A 23,550-nucleotide genomic window follows, 5' to 3' on the forward strand; every position below is an offset into this window, starting at 1 on the left:
TGAATCTCCAGAAAAGCCCTGTGGTACTCGACAGTCCATGTTCTCTGACAGACCCCCACAGCAGAGCCAAGAAGGAGTGACCTATACCGAGCAGTGACCTGTGGTGCTGATGCAGTTTTCTCAGCAGTCCTACAGCCATCACATAGAACAGCAGGCGTGAGGAGACTATGGTGTCTGAGGAGCAATGAGGCAAGACAGCAATGAAAGGTTTGTTGCTTTACCTGGGCAAGGAGGGAGCCCAAGGTTTCCTCCCGCACTGACTCTTTATACACTCCTGGGCAATGAACTTCACACACCTATACAAAGAGTCCCTTCACTTGGAAGATCACAATCACCCAGCAAGATTCCCCCTCCCCCCAGGATCAGTTGCCTTGCAGCACCAAGGAATGGTGTAAAAAGCTGGAGAGGGAAGGAAACCTTCGAATGAGAGACTCCCCAGCAAAAGATGACAGCACAGCTAGGTCACATACTTTGCAGCACCTAACAGGTAGGTTCATCTGTTTCAAACAGTCCTTGTACACTGACTCTGTGTTGGAGCAAAACAAGTCTCTCTAACATGGCATTTCTCTCCTAGCATCCCCTTTAGTCCCGTGTGACACAGAAACAAAACAGGCCCAACTACAAGGACCAAAGACTGCACTCCTTTCAGCCCATTCTCAACTGCCTTCAGTCCCTTACTCATTTCCAAGATGTAAAAGGGTCCATGGGGAGCTGCAAGATGATATCACATTGTTTTCTGCCACCTGGGACTGTTCAAATAGCAAGGGAATTAGACATATTTGGGTTGTTTAAAAAAAAAAAAAAAGTTACAATTTCAGCCTGCCAATGTTTCCTAGCTCTTTAGCATACAGAAAGAGCGATTAACCCTACGCATCCCATGACAGTTTTAGAGTAAAAACTTGCAACAATTTTTTGATGTTTTAAGAAGGGACACAGATGAAGAGCTCCTGGAGTTGACCTTGCTGAACAATCCCTTTCAAATGCATAGTAGATATAAGCCTGTAAAATCTTGACTAGGTCTTGCGGTCTTGCAATGCATTTTCCAGGAGCGATTGCCTCAGTATCTTACAACTTTCCGGGGAATGAGCTGCAATTGCTCTAATCTGATTTGCAGACTTTCAATGATCGGCTTTAGGAGAGAGGAGAAGGGGGGATCAGGAAAATGGTTTTAAAAGTCTGTTACCCTTATCTTGATTTGTGACTTTGAAGAATTTTAGCAAGACTCAAGGATGAAGATATGCAGAGGCACTGACCACATTGACTAAAGACACATTTACTGCTGGGATGTTAGAGTACATTTAATACAAAATAAGGGATAGGCTTTTCTCGTCAATACATAACAACCTTTCTTCTAAGGCATAAACAAATCCTTGTGCAATTGCTAAGTGATTTTTTTTTTTTTTTACAGCCATGAAAGCATTTTGAACATTACAAGTGGCCACTTTTCTGACATTAAGAGTGCATCTCACCAAAAGTTGGTGGTCACTGCTGAAACAGCAATCAAAGTTTTTCTTGGACTCCCATACGGCAATAAGTAAAGAGAGGAAATGAGCACATGGACAGCATGGCTGTATTTCTTGAATGATCCAAGTCTAAAAATAACACCAAAATGAGGACTGCAGGGAAAGGATCAGAATATAGACATTGAATGTGACCATACCAGGTCTATATTTTCTTCCAAGTATAGGTACTCTATACAATAACCTACAATAATACTGTTCACGTCTTTACTACTTTGCTGTCTTCACTTTTCAGCAAATATAACTAAGCTATGAATATTTGCCTTCAGCTGTCACCAAACACAAATATATTAAATTAGTATCTACCATATATCTAGTTACAGATATATATACAGATATTTATACATCTAAGCTCTGCAAAAAATAATTCAGCATCAGTCCAGTGATTTAGTGTGACCATTAATGCTGATAAAGAAGAAAGAAGGAGTTTTAGACCAAACTGGATCAAAAGGAAAAAAAAAAAAAAAAAAGAAAAGAAAAGAAAAAGAAGGAAATTCAAAGAAAACTTTAATTCATGAGATAGCATATAGTGTTTTCAAAATACTAGTATATCCCCAGGATGCCACAGTTACTCAGTTAAAATGATACTCAGGAGAGCTATTTTCACTTAGCAAATTTGGGTTCTTCAGCATGGGGCTTTGTTAAAAGTGAGGCTCCCCCAGCCAGTTCTCTGGCACAGATGGATCTTTCCAAAAGGTTTCAGGTTTACATGAAAACAATACACTATACTATTTGCTTTGAAAGGGAGCAGAGTTTGTTTATGTATTGGATTTCTTGATCATGAGCCTGTCAAAACACAGACTTAAGAAGTATTTGTTAAACGTTTAAAGTTATGCATTTTACCTGCACACACATGAAGACAGCAGTCATGAAAACCCATAAAAACATTTGTTAAAGTGCAAATTCATAGCCAGAGTGTCAAGACATATTGGACATTAGGAATATCAGGAATGCTCAACTTTAACAAAAATCAAAGATTTCCGACATGGAAAATGTGGAGTAAAAGTTACAGAAGTAAATAAGTCTCTAAAACTATTCAAACTATTTAAATGCAAAGATACAGAAATACATGCATAGAATATTCAGTAATGACAGTTTAGTTAAAAAGCTATTTAAAAAAAATGTATTTTCAGTATTTATTACAGTACATTAGGAACTATTTTAAACAATTCTAATAGTCTAGGAGCTTTTAGTAATAACATCATATCACAACAGTTTTTTTTTCTCATACTCACAAAGATTTTTTCTTACGTGAAGCAAGAAGAGCAGATGTTGGAAAGAAGAGTTATTTGATTATTTAAAAAAAAATCTAATATGTTTTAAAGTACTTGCATTGGTTCTGTATTTTATACCCCTTATTTTATTGGTTAACGTTATAATTACATCACTTTTCTATTATCAATATCACTAGAAACTTTATGTCAAATACTAACTGTGTAAATGTTTTGAAAAATACTGCTTGACTTAAAAGGATATTTGATGCTAAATACCTTTACTGCATAATTTATAAAGATTTCAGTCTTACCACATGAATGTACTACAAGATTAATTGCTCATATTTTTTCCTTTAAAGGCAGCCATGTGACTGTCCTTATATTAAGGTAAACCATAATATACTTATTTTAGTCTCATGTTCAGTGTTCATACCCTCTTGTCTGTTCGAGCAATTATGCAGCCTTTAGCAAAACCACTCAAACACTAATTGGTTTCTATTTGCACAGTTCTATGGCCATTAGAGTTAAAAGCTTTAATATAGTGAATAAATACCTCTATATGACCAGCTGACTGCCATCTACCTTCACACACTGATGTATTGAAAAGCCTGATACAGGCTGCTAATTTCAGCACTCATTATATATGTTCCATGTCACGTCAGACGATGTCCACAACGGTGACTTTGTTCTTTGTAGAATTGTGTTAGGACCTTCACTGGGGACACAGACCCTAAGTGGGCTTTCATGTCACATGAAAAACTGGTTTAGCCCTGATTTGGAAGGATGTGTGAGTATACAGTAACAGGGTAGAAACACAGAGCAACCACATTGCATGAGGTTTTTTTCACTAGACTTTGAGGTTATTAAATTTGGGCACGTAAGATCACACAAACACCTCAACTCACCTATCCTAGTCACCCCAAGAGAAAGGAATCATCTTCTAGAGGAGCCCATCTCTCTCTACAGACAAAGGAAGATCTGTATGAACCATAAGGCCAGAGTTCTATCTTCAGGACATTCAGGTTAGGTAAAAGGAACCCAACCTAACATGATGGCATGTATCCCTTAGAGATTTTGTCTTATGCAAAAAATCTGGATACTTTTAGAAATCAGCTGCAGTAGTACAATCTAATTTACACTCTTTTTACATAGGTTTTGTGGTATGTCTGAATTTCATTGTTGGTGGAGTGACAGCAGAGTAGACATGCCTTCAGGAAATGGGATGTCAGTTTTTTCAGTGATTCATGCAAGGCATGGAGAGTGTACAAGACTCGACAGTGAGTGTGCTGAATGTAAGCTGAGTACTACTGGGTGTACACCATTGAGTGCTGCATAAGTGTACTACCTACTTACAAATTTATATTGCACTTGTCAGCCAATATGAATAACTGAAATAAAGCCATGGAAAAGAAATAGACAATACATAGCAAAAATCATCATGGCTTAGGTTGTTTCTGATATTCTCTGATTGCTCATTAAAAAGTACTTAGTTTATGTACAACAACAGTATTTTCTCTAGTAAGGTGTACATGTTTATAACTTCATATTTATGACAAGCATATCTTGCATATCTTGCAAGTATTTAGTATTCACTTCTTAATTTTTGAGTATTTATAAAATGGGCATGGATACATGGTGCACTCCTGTTCCAATTTTAATTCTGACTTACTAAGTTGTACAGAAAAGACTCTTTATTAATGAATATCCCCTGTAGTGATCAGAAATTAATTCCTTTCTGTATGGACTGTAGAATATGAAAGCAGCAGGATTTGTTGTAAATTATGTGACAGACTACCACCCCTTATGTATTTTTGTCAGGTGTTAATAATTCCTGCATTTTAACAGGACTGCTTGCATTCTTCCCATGAATCTAATGTTTGTAGGCATTGTACCCATCCTTGAAATGCAGGACAGAAAGTGGTAGCACAGAGATAAGGTGATGACTCTGAAGAAGAGATCTTTTCATGTGAGCAAGAGGGCTACATAAGAGGAATAGGAAAGCAAGAGAAATTTATCATGCTGTGATGGAGTACAGAAGGTATGCAGTACTGTTCAGCTGCCAGACTTTCTACATAGAGGCACCTGCCCCCGTGACGAGGGACTGCAGCACAATTTCAATTACTTCTGGCCCTTCAGCTCCAGAAAGAAGGAACAATTCACATTTCTGTCCTGAAAACTGCCTAAAAAATGCCATTCTGAAAGAAATAACAGTTAAAAAGGTAACACAAAACCTTGAAGGCATTGTTTCCCTTTCTTGGGTGCTATGTAGCAAGAATTAGAAACCATCCCTGTTTATCTGGTGTTTATCTCAAATCTGCGTGAACTACCAAACATAAAAAGAAGCTGTTTGTAAAGAACAAATATGTTTCCTTATCTACTTTTTCTTCAGGCCACTGATTCTTAAATGGCAAACAAAAATGGTTTTGTGGCTTTGAGACTTATCAGTCTACATCAGAAATGTTTATTTACAGCTACAAGCAGTTTCTCGAAGTTGAGTGTATCATATGGCAAATTCAGCCCTGTAAGTTAAGAGTCAGCACTTAAGCAAACTGATATAACACCACTTACGTGAACAGTAGCACATTTATGCTTTTGACCCAACATGTTTACTTACAGATGGAGTATTTCTCTCAATCTAGAGGTTTTGTTACATTACAGTAGTAGAATTATTTCTGAGATCAACAAAGCTAGTGCAGTCTAGCCCCAAGGTAAAATATCAAGGATCCCCTTGGTTCATCAGAGGTGTTCACCTGTTATGGTTTGAATCATTTTAGTGTTTTCACTGCCCAACCTCCTATGTCTGGAGTACAAAAGGATATGAGCAACTTTGTCTCCAGAGGAAAATAAGGGTCAGAAGACATGCAAAGATCGGGTTATCATTTTAAAAAGGTTTTAACAAAGGCTTTAACAAAGGCTTCTGCACAAAGACAAAACAGTCACAATTGTACACAGCCTGCTCTGTCTTCATCCTTCCTCACTCATCACCATGAATTCCACCAGAAATACCAATTCCTGCCTCAAGCTTGCCACTCCCCATGCCTCTACTGCTCCTTTGGATAGTATTTTCCTCGATTTGGAGTATCAACGAAGCTCCTTTACATAGCTCAGCTATGTCACAGCTACATCAACATCAGTGAAGAGTCATCAGGAAACATCACATCGACAGCAGTAAATAAAGCTTCCCAGCCCCCAGCCCCACACACTGCAGCTATCAGATCTCTCTGGCCAGTAGACAGCTACTGAAGATGGTGTAATACAAACCTTCCGGCTTCATTGCTTGAGGAGGGATAGGAATACATTCATCTTACTGGTGAGCTGTTGCTTCACTGTCTGTTGTCAGGTTTCTCGTACTTTCGTTGGAAAGCACTACTTAGCCAGCCATTGCCAAATGCAACTTACGGGATTTGCAGGTTTGGCTGCCAGAGTTAGTCTGACGCATTCCCTTGCAAATGTGTCCCTGGTGTTTTCCTACTGTAACTGCATGGCAGCAATTCCAAGAAACCACAGAAGGTCTTCTTGGATTGCCAGCAGCTGAGAAGACTGTACTTGGGAGTTTGCTATAGCCCCTTCCTCATATTCCAAGGGGAAATGCTATTTTATAGCCCTGAGAGACAAAATGTGCAGAGAAGCAAGAAAGTCCTGGTAGGCCAGAGTGTGGGTAGGAGAGAAGAGCAGCAGATGGCTGTATCCCTGTGAAGGAGGACATCTCTGTCTGTGAGCACTGAGGATGACTTCAGGTTTAGATTTTTGGGTTTCTTGTTCCTTAAGACACTAGTGGTTTTCTTTAACTCTCAACAATGTCTAATTTAGAAACCTAAATGACTAAAAGTATTCCCTTTCATAATCCATTCCCTTAAAACATACAAATCAAAGGCATACAAACTGAAATTAAAATAGTATGCAAATAGAAGCTTTATCTCTCCATATAGCTTATTATACACAGGTCCAAATCTATCCAGACAGAGAGAAAAAAAATAAAAAATCAGGAGAAAGGAAAACTCTTAGCAGAAAAGCCAGCTTCTTTATATTTTCACGTTTTTGGATGTTCTGTAGAAAACCTTGCTCAGATTTTTCCTTTTCCCCTATACATACCTAAAAACCCAGCTCCCAACTTATTTTCCAGGATGTGCTAATATTCCCAAATTCCAACAGAAATGTGGTCTTTTTCCACATATCTGTAACTCAGTAATATTTTAACATACTTTTCTGTATGTCAGCACTGCTTTGTGAGCACATTTTACTGGAGAGATAGATGGCAGAGTTGCTCCCCTGCTTGTCTCAGCATCACAGACTTTCTCTTTAGTCAGTTTGTGCAATTGCTAGAGATGCATGTAAAGATTCTGTATCTTTATCTCACATTTTTGATTGGAACTTACCTAAACAGTCTCACAAATAAAAAACTAGAACCAGGAAAAGGAAAGAAGTACTTTCTTGTTATACATTTACTCCATCAGCAGCAAATCTTTACAAAAACTCTCAGTGGGGAGTTAAACTTTGACATGGAGCGTATCTCAATGAAATATTTTAATGGACTGGATCCTCCACTAGCCAAAACTCAAGGTAAGTCTAGTGAAACTGAAAGAGCAAGGGTTGCTGACAACAATTGCAGATATGGCCTGTTATCCCTAGTTCGGATGCCTGCTTCAAGGCATGCCTATTTTTTCTTGCCTTTTTGACAGAAAATGAGGTAGAGAAGTCAGATAAGCAGGCAAGGATCTCCAAAATTCCCATGTACCAAACAATTTTATTTCACTGTAGGAGAAAAGGGTAAAATGGATAAGAGTTATAGAGTTGCATCTGCCTAGGCAGGCTGGAGATCAAAAACCATTTTATATATATGTTTCATATATATATGTTTCTTGTGTTTACTTCACTCATGTAATTTTTGCAATCTTCATCTGTTGAACATGTTTTCTGTTTGGTAACTTGTATGAAATGTTGCCTCCCTAGCTAAATATATAGATAAAATAGAAGATTGAGAGAAATGATATAAATAAGGTTATTATTTAATAAGTGAGTCACAGTTATATGAAATACAGGGGAATGGAGGCATCAGCCATGTATAAGTCAGTAAGATAAATACAGTCATGGGCTTCATTATGCTAAGAAGAAAAATGTATTAGCCACCTTCCTCCTACCAGCAAAAGAAAGATGTTATTTGGTATCGCATTGAAACTCACTTCACTATTAATTTTCCTATTTTTTGATAACCAGAAGGTCATTTTTCAGAAAGCCGGGCTTCTAACTTACCTTTCTCAATCCCATTTTCAGAAAAATCTTCCCCACAAAGACCATAGCCTAGAAAAAATAAGAAATAGGTAAAATGGATGCAAACATTTATTCTAAGTTTTTAGATTTATTCTAAGTCCATCTCTTTTTGCCAAAGCTATGGTCCATTTTTTTAAACATCTTACTGTTTTCTCCGAGAGACCCAAGCGAAATGAGCAGAAGGAACTGTGCCTCACCCTATGAAACTATAAACCCTTCAGAATTTTGAAGCTGCTCTGGGAAATTTAAGCACATGAATCATTTGCTTCTAGTTCTGCTCTCTTCAATTCAGACCAGTTTTGAAACAGCTTCCTTATTTTTTTTTAATCTGCCTCTGAATTTGTCCCACTTGTTCTCAGTTACTTGGTCCCTGACACTCTTTTCTCCTTCCCTGTGTTCTCAGAAAGCAGAAGGAACAACAACCCTTGTTCATTCCCTGTTTGCCCCTTCCCAGCTGCTAATGCCACAGGCTGTTGATCTTTCAGACCATGTGCTCCACTACTGCACTAAAGTCAAGGGAGTTTTCATCATTATTCACCCCACTGAACCAGCAAACCTTTTTGTTGTGACTGACGGTCAGCCAGAGACATTTCCTTCTCAACTGCTGAAGGACTCACTGTGGTGGCATTTACAAATGCATAACTTCACAGAACCAGGAAGAGAATCTGAATCCCCATGCCACACAGGGTCTGCGGTAAAATTTACCCAGCTGGTAACACAAACAGCTCCCCCCGCCACCCATGCCCCCCCGGTCCGCCCCCAGGACATAGGCCATTAAGTCAAGTACTGAAATATGGTATGTCACATTGCCTGACAAATCCACCAGAAGGACTGACCCTCACATAGCACTTGGAGAAATCATTCATGAACAAATTTTCTTTCACCTTTGCTTGTGGATCGAAGAGAGGGGAGGAAAGGGGAAAATGTGGTTGTCACACCAGGAACAACACAAGCCAAAACACTATCAAATGAAGAGCTAAAATTCCTCAGCCTGCTTCCCAGTTTCTCCAGGGTCTGTGAGAGGCGTGTCTCTTTGCGGCCTTTTCCACTTGATTCTCCAACAGAAACACCAGAATCCTTCCCATTCCTCATCCAGCATTTGACTAAGATAGTAGCACCTGTCCACTCACACAAATTCAAACCCAACTTTCCAACACTCTGTAAAGTCATTCCTGTGCACTATGAGGATGACAGAGCAGCCCCTGCATCCTGAAAGCTGTGGTCAGTATGACTGAACTCTCAGGTGGTTACACATGAAAGAGGTCTATTTCTTGTACAATGCTGAAGATTGGCAGGAAGTCACCTTTGGGATTCGGCTTTGATTATGCGATAAATCCAAAATACTGTCTAGAAGATGGCTATGTGTAATTTCAGCAAGGTAGTAAGACCCCTGCTTGCAGGGAGACAAAATGCAAAGCTTTTGTGTACAGCACTATGTTGGGCAGGTTTTTGATAGAATCATAGAACCTTTAAGGTTGGAAAAGACCTTCAAGATCATCTGGTCCAAGCATTACCCTACCACCAATGTCACCCACTAAGCCATGTCCCTAAGCACCACGTCCAACCTTTCCTTGAACACCCCCAGGGACGATGATTATCGTCACTTCCCTGGGCAACCCATTCCGTTTCGTTTGAGTGAATGCCATGGTAAATATATCCATGGACTCACCTGGAAAAAGCTTCCTGGGATACGATACCAGTAGAGGCAGCAGAACCTCAAGTTGGGATCCCTAAAGTCTTGTCTCTCTCACAATAACCTCCTACATACATTGCAACCTAAAGAGAAAGCTACGGAAGAACTAACTGAATACTGAGGAAACAAATTTGAAATTAAGAGTTAAGAATTTATATTGATGCCAAACAAAAGAAAAATTCAAATTTCAGACTGAATTTATAAAGCAGAAATAGTGGTTTGATATAAATACCAAGAAGAAAGACCTAAAAGTAGGAAGGTGAGTGAAGGTCAAAGTCACAAACAAGCAAGACCATTATCCTGGTGTATACAGATGGCATATCAGAGCACAAGAGCTAGGTGAGACAAACAGGACAATCTCAGTCTGGGAGATAAGGAAGGATGGGGAAGAAAGGACAGGGGAGCTGAAGTGCCTTCATGACTCACAGCTGCTGAAAATAAATGTTTACATAAGAAAGTACAGCTTTCAAACAAGGGCTAAAAGACAAGCTTATTCAATGCTTTCAGAATTGTATTGAATAATAAGTGTTGAATCCATAGTGGATTCATTTCATTCCAGTGGAAAAAAAAAAAAAAAAGAGCCCAAAAAGTAGTTACACAGGCATCAGACTTAATAGGGTCTGGTTTCCTAGGGTTTTCTGTCTTCTTGGTCTCCTGAAACTTTAAGTGAGTTACACTAAATTGAATTTTAATTGAATCACACTTAGATCATCCATCCAAGCTGTTATGGATGCACCAACTTGCAGTCAGTGTATACATCTTCCTAACCATCACAAAATGCACCCTTTAGGTTTTCAGGTGTGAGGAAATTAAATTGATTTCCAGCAGGTAAACATTTTGATGTTAAACTCTTGTGTTGATTCTGCGTGCAATAAGGGATAACTTCACATTGAAGCTTCTCCTACAGTGGAATGTGTTTAACAGAGATTTCCTAATGAAGTTACTTTCTTTTATTTGGCTGACTACTTTCTCTACCCTTACAGAAATGTAATGTCTTCGAGACACTAGCCGTCTGCCAAGTTTGATTGAAATCAGCCAAAGTTCCAGAAAAAGTTCTGGGGGACAGACAAACAAATATTCACACCAAGAAGCATATTATTACTGTATAAAACATTTTCCATAATGAAGAGGTCATTACTTAAAAAGGGAATCTCTTCTACTACCTCCTAATGATAAAGTTTGGAGTGATTCGACTGACCAGGAATGTTTCTTTTCTCTGACAATGCTTTGGCGATTGCCCTTAGTAAAGCAAAGCACGTGTCTTGGCATACTTAGTGCTGCTTCTGGAAGACATGGTTTCTGCAGGCACAAGCTGGTTAGTATTCAGTAAGGTAAGAAAATAAAGTCATTTTTTGAATGTTCACAGGGTTTAACATTTCCATATCTGTCAAATAACTCCATGGGAAAAAATAAATAAAATAAAATCACTTGTGGGAGAAACCAAACTGCAGGACAAGAATGGTGTGTGCATAATTTATAAAGATCTCAAAAACTGTTGGGCTCCCATCCTCTAGTTTTGAATAAGCATTTTCCTTACTGCTTAATTCCAGAACCAACAAACATGGCCTCAGTTCTCTATTTTGAACATAAATGTACACTGCCCTCATCTGTTTGATAATAAGGTTCTGGCCTGACTCTTCTCTGGTGTTTACTTCTTGCAAAATTGGAACTATTTATGTCCTGGGTGACCAGGTCTCCCATTTCCTTCCGGAGAGAGCCCACAATTTCCCTAGTGTTCCTTTTAGCACTAACATACCTATAGAAGCCGTTTTTGTTGCCCTTGATGTCCTGGCTAAACTTAATTCTAACAGGGCTTTAGCTTTCCTAACCTCATCCCTGTCTGCTCAGACAATGTCTCTGTATCCCTCACAAGCTATCTGTCCTTGCTTTCACCCTCTGTAGGCCTCCTTTTTCTACTTGAGTTGGGCCAGGAGCTCCTTGTTCATCCATGCAGGTCTCCTGGTGTTTTTGCCCGACTTCCTCTTTGTTGGGACACATTGCTCCTGAGCTTGGAGGAGGTGATCCTTGAATATTAAGCAGCTTTCTTGGGCCTCTCTTCCCTCCAGGGCTTTGTCCCATCGTACTCTACTTAGCAGATCCCTGGAGGCCACAGTCTGCTCTCCCAAAGTCCAGAGTAGCAAACTTCCTGTTATGCCTCCTTGCTGTCCTTAGGATGCTAAACTGCACCGTTTCATGGTCAGTGCAGTCAAGGCCACCCTTAAGATTCACATTCCTCACCAGTCCCTCCTTGCTGGTGAGAAGGAGGTCTAGCATAGGTCTAGTACAAGGTGAGAATGAGGTATAGCATCCTCGTTGGCTCCTCTATCACATGGAGAAGGAAGTTGTTATCGATGTATTCCAGGAACCTCCTGGATTGCCTATGCCCTGATGTGCTGTCCCTCCAACAGATCTTTTGTGCTGCTCTTCCGGTGTTCTCCTGCTGACTCTTGACCCAGAATCTCCATATCTAGATATGATATAATATAATCATGTAATTAATATAATCTCAAAGATGTCTGGTCATAACTGCATTGGACTGTCTCCTTGCCATATGTCCTTGCATCCTGGTACAAGTCTGGGTGTGGTCCATCATTACAGTACTTGTGCCTCAGATCTTATGTTGATATCCTGAGTTTGATTCCAGTTTCTGTTATGCTTCTGCTCAGTATTGGGTGGTACTCCCATCCAGCAGGGGTAATAAACCCCTTGTGAGCTATCTCATTAGCTTTTGATTACTGATCTGCATTTGCCCACTGTCTCAGAACATTTTTATTGTACATCGCCCCACCTATCCACATGCTGCCAGCACAATTTCTGGTTTATCAGCCCCCCAGGCTGCATTAGGAGAAGTGTTGCCAGCAGGGTAAGGGAGGTGATCCCTCCCCTCTACTCAGCACTGGTGAAGTGCATCCAGAGTGTTGTGTCCAACCCTGAGCTCCCCCCTATGAGAGGCGTCCAGAGCCATTGGAGCAAGTCCAGCAAAAGGCCACAGAGGTGAGGCCACACAGTTGATTAAGGGACTGGAGCATCTCTCATATGAGAAAAGACTGGAACTGCGCAGCCTCAGAAGAGAAGGCTCAGGGGGTGTCTTATCCATGTGTATAAGTATCCGAGGGTTTATCTTGTTGCTACTTTTTATGTCCCAGGAAGTTTCTAAACTGTTTATCATTGGGCATGACTGAGATATCCCAGGGGAATAATATGCCCTGTGCTTACAATATTCTCTTATAATCTGCTATTCACACTGTTATTCACACCTCGGTCTTCACTTCTGCCAGGAATGGCAAATGTTTTTTTTTCATCCTATCCCTGCACAGTTCAGCTGTCCTTGTTTTTTTGCTCATTTTGTTTCGTTTTGTTTTGCAGGCTATGGTAAATTTTCTTGTAAACCTGAACCCCATCCCTCCAGCAATCTTTTCCTCTAGTTGGGAATCTTCAGCATCTCCGGAGTTGTGCTTGCCATGCTGTGCTTAATTGTGGTGTAAAATTTATTGCTTTTCCTGGTTTCTGTCTGCATGTAACAAAATAGCATCTTGCTATAGGCTTGTTGTATTTGGAATAGCAATACCCAGAACCTCCGTGACTCCACTACTGCAGGCATGCTCATCTCTTTCTGCATCAAACTCACTTTTCTTCTGTTTTGGAGAAGATAATAGAAAGTCTTTCGTCATTTGCTCACCATTGCTACGTGACAGCACAAAGACCTACAGGTTCTTTATACATTATTCCTTGGAGAAAGACAGTCCATTCTTTAGAGCATTTTTTATATATTTTACTGCTGAAAATGTTCTTAAGCTAAAACATTACCTATATCACTGTACAGGGGTACATGTTCTTTCAATTTTCACAGTTAGACAAACAGCATACCATAACAAGTCACTGATGAAGCAAGGATTTCTAAAATAGGTCTGGGAGCCCATCTTGTCCTTCTCTAACACTGATCTACTTATACTGTAGTTTGCACCTGGCTGCATGCTGTCCAGAACCTGCAAAAACTCTTTTGGCACACTCTTCCTTTGAGGCCTGTTAGCAGTATCTGATTTTCCGCCTTCAGGCTCTCATATAAATTATTCTGAAGACAGGATAAACTTGTAAAATTATGAACTGTTCAAACATTTACTCAGATGTGATTGATGTATGAACACAGAATATTTAAAGATTATTGTATCATAGTTATAACTGTTACATGTCTGTAAACAACTGCTTTTCTGCTCAGGTGAGCCAACTAAGGCAGACTTTGTGCAAGAAGCTATACTAGTGTTGGATGTCTGCAGGTATCTTCCACCTAAACATTGATTCTTGGAACCACATCTGTGGTTCAGAAAATATGAAAATATGAAAAGGACCAGAGAGAAAAAAGAAGGCTCTGATTTGAACAAAGGACGTGACCTGATCCACACTTTCTCTAAGAAAGGACACAGGGACTTGGATTGAAATGGGGAGGTCCTGGGAGGGGCTCAGCTGGACAAAGTCTTTGACTAAGAGGGGGGATGCTGTCTATTTGCTTATAAAATAGTTGAACAAGGTCGCTATCAGAGGAAAAACTCTCTAAACTGCATCTCAGCTGACCAAATAAAACCGCAGCCACCCTAAAAGCAAAAGCAAGCTCAGAAACAGATTCGAAACAGATGGGTTTGAACCTTAAAAAAAACAAAACAAAACAAAAAAAAAAGTAGCATGGTGCTTTCTGTTTTGCCCACGTGTTTTCAGACAGGGTGGAGACTGGCTTATCCTGAGTCCCAGTGCTCCACCAATGGCTTCCAGAGCTGCCTGGAGGTCCTGCTGCCATCACAAAACACTGCAGGTTACCAAGGAGCAAAACCTCACTGCTATCTACACTAGTGCTATCAGAAGTTTTTCTTGTTTAAACTGAAACAGAAAAAAGGGACACATCTCTTTCCTACACAGGTGCTTTGTTAAGGGTCATGTTAGCAGAAGTTCAACACAGATCCAAAGATTAGACATCTGAAGGGGAGCAACAAAAGAAGGAAAACCAAACGATGAAGTAGACTACAAGGCATTTTCTTCATAGATGTTTCCACCCTTGGAAAAGGGAACATAAACCTTAATAGCATGTCTCACGATATGTATCAAATTTTCCATTACTTTCTGATAGTGGTGTGTGACGAGTTTCACAGAGGGAAGGGTTTGGCCTTATTGTGAGAATAACCAATGGATTTTACAATCTACAGTTACTGAATCACATAAACAATGAAAACCTTATTTCCACTTCTGGATTTTGGATTTTTTTTCTCATATTTTGTTCGAATTACTGACATTTCTGGTCAGATAATATACAAACATGAATCTGTGTCCTTAAAACTCAATTTTCTGTGCTAGTTTTTTTTCTCTTTTTTTGACTTCTAAAAATAGAAAAGCCCTGAGCGTACTCAAGTGGAAAAAGAACCTCAAATGGAAAAAAGAACCTTCTGATACCCAGTCTTTAGAAAACTGATCCCTATAAGCAGATGGGCCCCACCTTGCAGGAAAGTGAACAAATAAAGAATAAATTATCTTTGGGTGCAATAAGCATCTTTCATACGCAAGTTTGCCAAAGGTTGGATAATTCCACAAAGCTGCTCAACAAGAAGCCAGATGCGATTAGAAATGAAAGGTCCCACAACACCACCCTGAGTACTCAGCTCTTAATCAGGTTATCAGACAGCAGAGCTTTTCTTAATTGATGTAGCCTTTTATCAAATGAAGGTGTTATCTCCTTGGTGAGGTCATAAAATATGAGTCACACAGAGTCAATAGGATATCTAGCACAAAGGCGATGCTATGCATTATAGACTCTAAAGGTATTGTAGGTGCAGTTTACTTAAAAGTAACTGGTGAATGCTGTGGCCCTCTTCGACCTTCATAAAAAGGTGTTTTAACCCCGTTTTAAACTATGGCTACTGTTCAGAGTAATTCTGCTAATCACAATTTGATATTGCTTCCTTGGCAAGGCAGTGTGACATTTTGAGACCATGGTCTAATTTCTCATAAGCAACTCTAGTTCTACTGATTTTCAATTGGTGCGTAGCCTCAGCTGAGATTTTGATTTAGCTATGCTGAATTTGTTCTCTGAACACTGAGCTTTGTGTGGTTAAGCTGGCAACAAACTCACCCAGTTTAGGTGAAGAAAAATGAATACTGTGAACGAAGTATCTCACTTTTAACTGAAATTGTATCTCCGTAATTGCTACTGGTCAGCACTGGACTTATATTAGAGATCTGACTGAGGTAACACCTGCTTTTGTTCCGGAATTCTTTTAGAACTTCTGGCAAGTCTTTTGCTTTGATTTACTACAGTTCTTAGGTGTCTAACTCTTTGGTGTTTTACTAGTGGGTTTTTGTTTGTTTGTTTGTTTGTTTTTATCTATTAATTAAAATGGAAGTTCACTTCTTTTCCTCATGAAGACACTGGGAAACTGAGTCCATTAACAAAACCAAGGCATTCAGCCAATAGTTACAAGGATCCTAGTAAAATCCACTCAAATATACAAATAAATAAATAAACCACCTTGCATACTAGTGCTGTCATCTAGCTACTAATGCTTTAAGTCAGAAAAAACAATGCACTTCTGAGCCTTAGTTCCATTGACTGTCATTTACCAATTTCTGACTGCTGCCTGGTACAGTGCAAACTATGCTGTAGTCCATTGGCTTCCTACTAGGGCAACTGCCTTCAACCTACAACATTGCCAACAGCCTCACAGAAAGGTAACCCTTTATATGGTCATGTGCAATGACCTAATTTCCACATTTCCAAGGTGCTGAATGGAACTTTGATTTGTTGGTACGTTACAAAAGTCAGTTACCAGATGCAAATTGAAAGCCAATCACAACATGCAAATAATTTTATTTCTGAAACTATTTTTTAAACAAAAAACAAAATCCTTCAGTTGATTAAAACATCCTGTGTGTATATTAGAAATATCTTGTTTCACTTTTAAGCCCTTTAAAATGCTTTTTAACATAAAATTATGCAAATATAGTAGTAAAAAAAAAAAAGAGACAGAGAGAGGGAATTTGACAGCTCCACTGTCCTTATAATGCCACCTAAGGAAGGTTGCAAATCAATTCCATTTCATGATGTATGCATATGGAAAGGAGTTAATTGTATCACCAGTTAAGTGCATCATACTAAAGACCAGTGCAGCAGTAAATTTAAAAGAAGATTAGTTCACCTCGTTGGTGTAATTGAGATATAAACCAATGGTATATTTTCCAGATAAGAATTGGATTATCTCACATTACGCAGGTTTATCCTGCGTAACGAACTAATACTGAAATGCAAAGTCTTATTTTCCTTAGGCAACTCTGAGCCTTAATTCCATTGACTGTCATCTACCATCTCCTGACTACTACGCGGTACAGTGAAACCTATGCCATAGTCCAATAGCTTCCTATTAGGGCAAATGTCTTCTTTCCACTACTTTGCCAACAGCTGCACAGAAAGGCAACTCTATATGGTCATATACAATAACCTAATTTCCAGGTTTCCAAGGCCACCCCGTTGGAGCTCACATTTTTAATGATGTTCCTCCAACTGTATATAGAAGATTACACTGCTAATCTTAAGAACCTGAGAGAGGTACTTAATCAGCAGATTACTATGATAGCATCTTTATGCCAGCAGGGAAGAAATGCTGGCATAAAGATGACAGGCAAGAAAGTTCTCTATTTTTAGAGAGTTTCAGGCAGATTTTGAGCTCATTGCTTGACTTGAAGTTACACAGCCTGGCTTAATAACCCTTGCAGTGGTAAATTAATACAGGTGATACTAAAATAAGACAAAAGCAAACAACCCATTCAATCCCTCTTTCACCTCCTCTTTCCAGAGGTTTGAATTCTTTTCCCGCTGTCAGTGGGACAGAGGGACAAAGTGAGTCAAAGTGATCTAAGGCAATGCTGTGGGTGGCTTGGTTTCACAGCAGTAGCCATCAGGAAGTTCTAAGTTTGTTGTCTTCTCTCAGGTGGTCAGCTCCACAGCAACAGTGAATTGTCACAAAATTTGTCTCCAGAGCTGCAACTCAACCACCCGAGTTGGAAGAACAGGTGCTCTCTAAGGCCAATGGAGGAAAGCAAGCTCCTCCAGGGTAACATTTACAATACCGAACTCAGATTTCTGCTCTTCTCCACTAGCACCAGCAGGAGTGGGATACAACTACACGAATACAAACACCCAGTGCCCTCTGCAAGGATGTGGCTACTGCTGTACAAGTGTACAAGTTCCTTGTTCATGCCTCCCAGCCATCTTAGACTATTTGAAGGGTCACAAGGCCATATTCAGTGGCACTGCATTCGGGCAACTGAATCCTACTTCCAGGGTCTCAGGAAAGGTGTTTAAAATCAGGCTGTGTCTGGCAGTCTCCAGCGCTCCCACATGTAAAAAGATAATGAAGTGCCAAGAGAGAAAGCATTTGGTCTCAATTTCAAGTAACAACTCCCTGCTAATAAGCCAATTAATTTTCCAGAGTGATAACAGGTTGCATTTTCAGCCCTATTTGGAAAAGAAGACACAAGAACATACAAAAACACAAAGGAAAAATGTAACGCAATGCATCATTTATAACCATAAAATGCTGTGTCATCCATACATATCCAGTATATTCTGACCCAGCATTGACAGAGCCCATGGAAAATTAGTGCTCCTGTTTTCAAGAGGCGTAGACAAAGGCAACCTATATTGTCTTATTGTATTCTGAGCCCAAGGTACTGTTAGTTTGGCTCACAAGTATAGAGTAATTAAATAGATATCTCAGGAGGTATTTTTATTTAATTTATTTGCCAAAGATTATAAAGGAACATTCTTGAAGAATGAAAAAGGCAATACCTTTTTTTCAGAATAGTAACATTTGATGACCTCCCAACATATTGCAGCAAGAGGAAGAATCCTGCCTTCTAACTTCTGTACAAGCTCCTAATACCTTCCAGTGAGTTTCCATGGGCTCTGAAATCCACTTTGACTTGGGCATTTATATCAGGAAAAAAAGGCTTGGTGCTGACAATCTGCTGAGTTTGAATTCTCATGGTAAGTAGAAGTCCACTCCCTTTACACTGTGGGAAACCTCTTCTGTAATCCCTGACAGAACTTCAACAGTATCCATAGTCTATTGTAATTACCACATGAAAATATAAATAAAATCTAAATCAATAAAATTCAAAAAAATGAAATTACAATTATTGATCGAAAGCAAGTTGGCAAGTAATAGCTTTCCCTTCTCTTACACCAATAATATTCATTCTTTAAGCCTAATTTTTCCACATTAACATTACAGGGGAATAAAAAGAATTTGGAGTATCTTTTTCTGTTGTTTGGTGTAAATGAAAACCTAAAGTGTTAGGTTCATGGGAGATGTTATAGTGGTCTAACAAATTCAACATCCTGGTGCAAAATATCCCAAATCAGACAAGTAAAAAATAGTTCAACCACACTGTTTCTACTTAATTCTAAATAATTTTATAAAATTCTAAAATAATTTTCTCCCCAGAATGCTTATTTTCAACTTGCAGGTAAATTAAAGAAGAGAACTCAAGCTAAGAAACAAAAGAAGAAAGCTAATGTCTCAGTAGAGGAGAAGCTGTGAGTGACAACCTGGTATTTTGAAAACTGCTGCATTACTGAGTTGGCATGTTCTACCATATCTACAGCTACTAGAAAAATCCACTGATATGTGTGCTGTAAAGCAAATTGAATCTCACAAAACCAATCTCATATGCTACCTTGTGTCTCATGCATTTAATGAAAACTACCCAACCTTTTACAAGTAAGGAAGCATATGTTTCATTACTAATGAATGCTATGTTTTTGCTCAGAGCAACAAGTTGCCATAAAAAATATGTAGGATCTCATTTCCGTGTTGCTTCAAATATTTGCTCATACTTTGACCAAAAAGAAATGGGGATTTCCAGGTAGAGAGATACTTACTACTTTAAAGAAGACTGCTTTTAATGGCTCAGTGTGTTTGTTACCTGGACAAAATCCACCCTTGGCTTTGAAAAGTCCTTAACAGCAGTTCAGTCCCAAGACTAATAGGGCTCTGCAGGCAAACAAAAATTGGCCTGCGGGCAGTTTACCAGAGAAGTCAGTGCAGAAACAAAGGAACAAAGTTAATGCTGAAAAATTATTTTAAGTCTAATTTGTCCAAATCCCTGGTGCCGTGAATATGAGAAGTTAGATGTTAGTTAGGTCTTCATTTACAATAAACCTAATTGAGTTTCTACACCCTCATATTCACTCCTGAGACGTGGTTTTGATCACTTGCTCACACTGCATGTATGCCAGTTTACTCCCAGCCTCTTTTCAGAAACTAACTCCACCCAGGGTGAAACTTGGATTAGAGGGATACTTCCCTTTGGGAGTTTCCCTCCCAAGGTGGAATGGAGGTGCCCATGTTAAGACCAGCTCTCTGTGCTCTACATGGTTCTTTAGCATTATCCAACTAGGACTTGAATCGTCAGATCTCCTAGTGCCACGCCTGAGATTCACAGCTCAGCTGTTTGGCTCTCCTCTCATTGATTTGTGCATTTTAGACTGAGAAAGGCCCAAGCCAAACAGAGAATTAATATGTCTTAGGGCCACAGAAACCTCACAAGGCGCCCAGAGCAAATCCAGGTCAAGAGCTTCCCAACATGAATATGGCCAGTCTGCTCCAGAGGAAACTAGCCTTGGCCACAGAGATTGTTTAGACGATGCCTTCAACTGTGAAGGCGGAGCATGGTGTGTATGTCCACAGACTAATTTCACTCTCCTTTGTAATTATCACACAGCTAAAACCTGGCTTCTCACACATTGGATAAAGTATTTTCTAAAGGCAAATACTTTACTCATCTCTACAGTTCAATACATACATACACACATGCACAGACATAGACATTTGAAATTGTTTTATACTGAAGTCCAACATACTTTAATTCCTTCAAGCATGCTCAGAAAATATTCTTTTGTATATTTCAGATGATCAGATTTTTATTTCCTCCTTTGACTTCTTTCCTTTCCCTATCTCCAAACCCTTCTTTCCCTCTTTAAAACAATTATAATAAGAAGAGAGAGGTTCTTTTACTTACATTTCTTCTGTAATTTTGGGTTTATATCCCATTACCTTCTCGCTCTGTGTTGGAATAATGATGTGGCACAAAAGGATTTTCATTTCCCTTTTTGAAAGTTCTGATAAACTGTAGTGGCAAATGAAAGAACAATTAAAGGAACAACCTCACATACGGCTCATTTTAGAATAACCTGTGGAAAAGGGATTAAAAGCTTTTTATAATGAAATTAAAGGTTAAAACTTTTCAGCAACTGATTTTTTTTTGCTATTTTGGTAGAAAACTGGAACCAACTCTGAAAAATAAACCTCTTGAAGTTTTCATGCAAGAAAAGCAGCCCCTGTTTTACTTGCTCTGTGGGGCTGCTGCCCAAGAGATGGACATGTCAAGTTGCCATTCCCAGGCCTCTGCAATACTGGCAGCAGTGGAGGCTAGATCTCAGCTATGGGATGTCTCTAGACTGCCCACAAGTTGTGGCAGCCCTCATTTGGTGTCATGTGGCCATGCACATGAGTAGAATTGATTCCAGCCCTACTGTGCATGCCTTTACCCAAGCTGTGCAGCTCACCATTTGTGCAGGAGGAAGCATTCGGTGGTGTGGGCATTGCTTATTTCCTGCACAGCTGCTCCTCGTCTCTCCAAGGGAAAGGAGCCAAACTGAAACAGCCCTGATTGTGGACCGTGCCAACAGGATGCAAATGGCCCACCTCCGGGGTCACATGTACTTTTTCTGCAGGCAACTGATGTACAGTCAGCTTTACCAGGAAGGAGTATGGCTTGCCAATGGCCATGAGCACAGACACGCTGACCAACTGACCCCAGGGGCTCTGAGTGCTGCCAACAGCCATGTGGAATAGAGCCCTGTGGTCTCCCAAAAGATTTCCACCTCCTTGTTAACCCTGAGTGATCGGAGCTGTCTGCTGATGGGGATCCCCAGGGGAATCAACATAAAAATTCTTACTGACTGCGTGTATTTTCTGCAATCCATATTGTGTGTTGTCAGGAATATAGACTATTAAAAACTGAACTGGACACCTGATTTGGGGCACAAATTAAACATCTGGAAAATGTTGACTATTCTGTCCAAGGTGTGGCCTTATCAACACATAGCTCTAACTATAACCATTTGGTCCTTTGAAGTGTACAGTTTAGATTCTTCCCTCTCAACACAGTTTTGACTAACAGGTACTTTCTCTGATGCGTCCAGGTGAACACTACTACTGATGGTACTTCTGCCTTGCTACCTAGAAAAGGCTGAATAGCCTGTGATATCCTTCTCTTTTACCATATCACTTGCCCAGTCAGACCATGCTGCAAGAGACACACTGTACGGGTAATAAAACTGCTTGAGTAGCAATGGGAAGTAAAAGGATGGGGAGTTGGAGGGGAGAAAACACATTTTTTTTATCTGCTCATCTAGCCATCAGGGCATCAGGTAAATACAATCATTTCCACAGAGTTCGGACATCACCTGGACTTGTTCTTTGGCATCAGACTAGGAGGAAGCCAGATTTTCTTAACTTTGCATGGGTTGTTATTTAGTTATTAACTACTAAATCAGTAAATTGTTAGCATATCTGGGTCTGAATGCAGCAAGCTTGACTTGCTCATCCAGTTACTGATGTTGTGCATGCTTTGACATCAACTTCAGCAAGGAAGAGGATCTGAACCAGGAACTCCTATAAACAGTTTTACTTTGAAATCAGATTAGCAAGTCTGAAATGCCAAGCGATAAGAGAAGACTTTCCTTCACAGACTTCCTTTAGCAGTCCTCAGCCAAGGGTATCAGGAGGACACAAGCCTTTGGGTGCAAACAGATAGAAATGCTGGTCCACCTTCCTCACAAAATGTACAGTTGTAGCTTCTCCTTGGCAAGTTATCGAACATAATTAGAGATGGATTAAACCCAGATTTACCTTTCTGATCAAAAAAAGAAAAAAGTAAAAGGTGCTTGGAGGAAATGTTCACCCCAAATCTGTATGAAAAAAAGTTTGGGGGTGGAGGGTGGGTGGGCAACACAGGGTCTGAGGAAATCGACCTGTAATGTCTTTGTTTGCTGGTGCTGATGTTGAAGCTTTCCCTCTGGTGAATTTCTATGATACATTTCAGACTCAATATCCTTTTTTTCTGATTGGACCTCCAGGCTAAAGAATCAGAGTGGAAGCAGAAAGTTATTATACGCAACTTAGGAAGCTGCAGGTATCCAATCTTCTCCCAGCTAGAGAGAGAATTATCTAGCTTAAGAATTTTCATCCATTTTCCATCTTTCCCTACAAACTTTGCCCTACATGTGTCTTCACATCATTGTGATTACAAAAAGACTACTTGCTACATTCTTAAACTTTTCTCTATATAGAAAAAAAAGATGAGATGATAGTCATTCCAAAATGTAGGATGTTTTTGGTATAGATATCATGTCAAAAACTCTAACAGCTATATAACTGGATGGATGATTTTCCAAAAAGTAGTTTACAGAAGGGATTTCACATGCATTCTGGTTTACATTGGTCTAAAAATACTTCTCACACCTAACTTACTTCATTCTACCCAAAATGGAATCAGATATTACATGCAGGATGTGAAAAACCTAGAGATCTAAAGACATGTAACAGCCTCCTAAATACAGCAGCTGGATTTAAGGCTTCTTGGTCCTGCTGTATTAAGAATGGAGAGAGAACCCCCAGGAGGATATTTGGGCCACCTAATATCTGACTGGAATGTGCAGTACACGTTCAGGGCACCTGAAATTACCATTTCTGTAGTAAACATCATTGCAAGAGCATTCAGAAGTAACTTCTGATGTTTGATTCAGGCAGCT

At 39.6% G+C, this 23,550-nt stretch overlaps 1 protein-coding gene across 1 annotated transcript in view; it reads left to right on the forward strand.

Annotated features, from left to right (window-relative positions):
- Positions 1-23,550, forward strand: part of LOC121070590 (mucin-5AC-like) — a 168,781-nt gene that overhangs the window by 74,523 nt on the left and 70,708 nt on the right. The window contains 1 exon segment of the mRNA XM_040557952.1: positions 7,119-7,294. Coding sequence (XP_040413886.1) covers positions 7,119-7,294 — 176 coding nt within the window.

This window comes from Cygnus olor, chromosome 5, assembly GCF_009769625.2.
Source record: "Cygnus olor isolate bCygOlo1 chromosome 5, bCygOlo1.pri.v2, whole genome shotgun sequence".
Lineage (NCBI taxonomy): Eukaryota > Metazoa > Chordata > Aves > Anseriformes > Anatidae > Cygnus > Cygnus olor.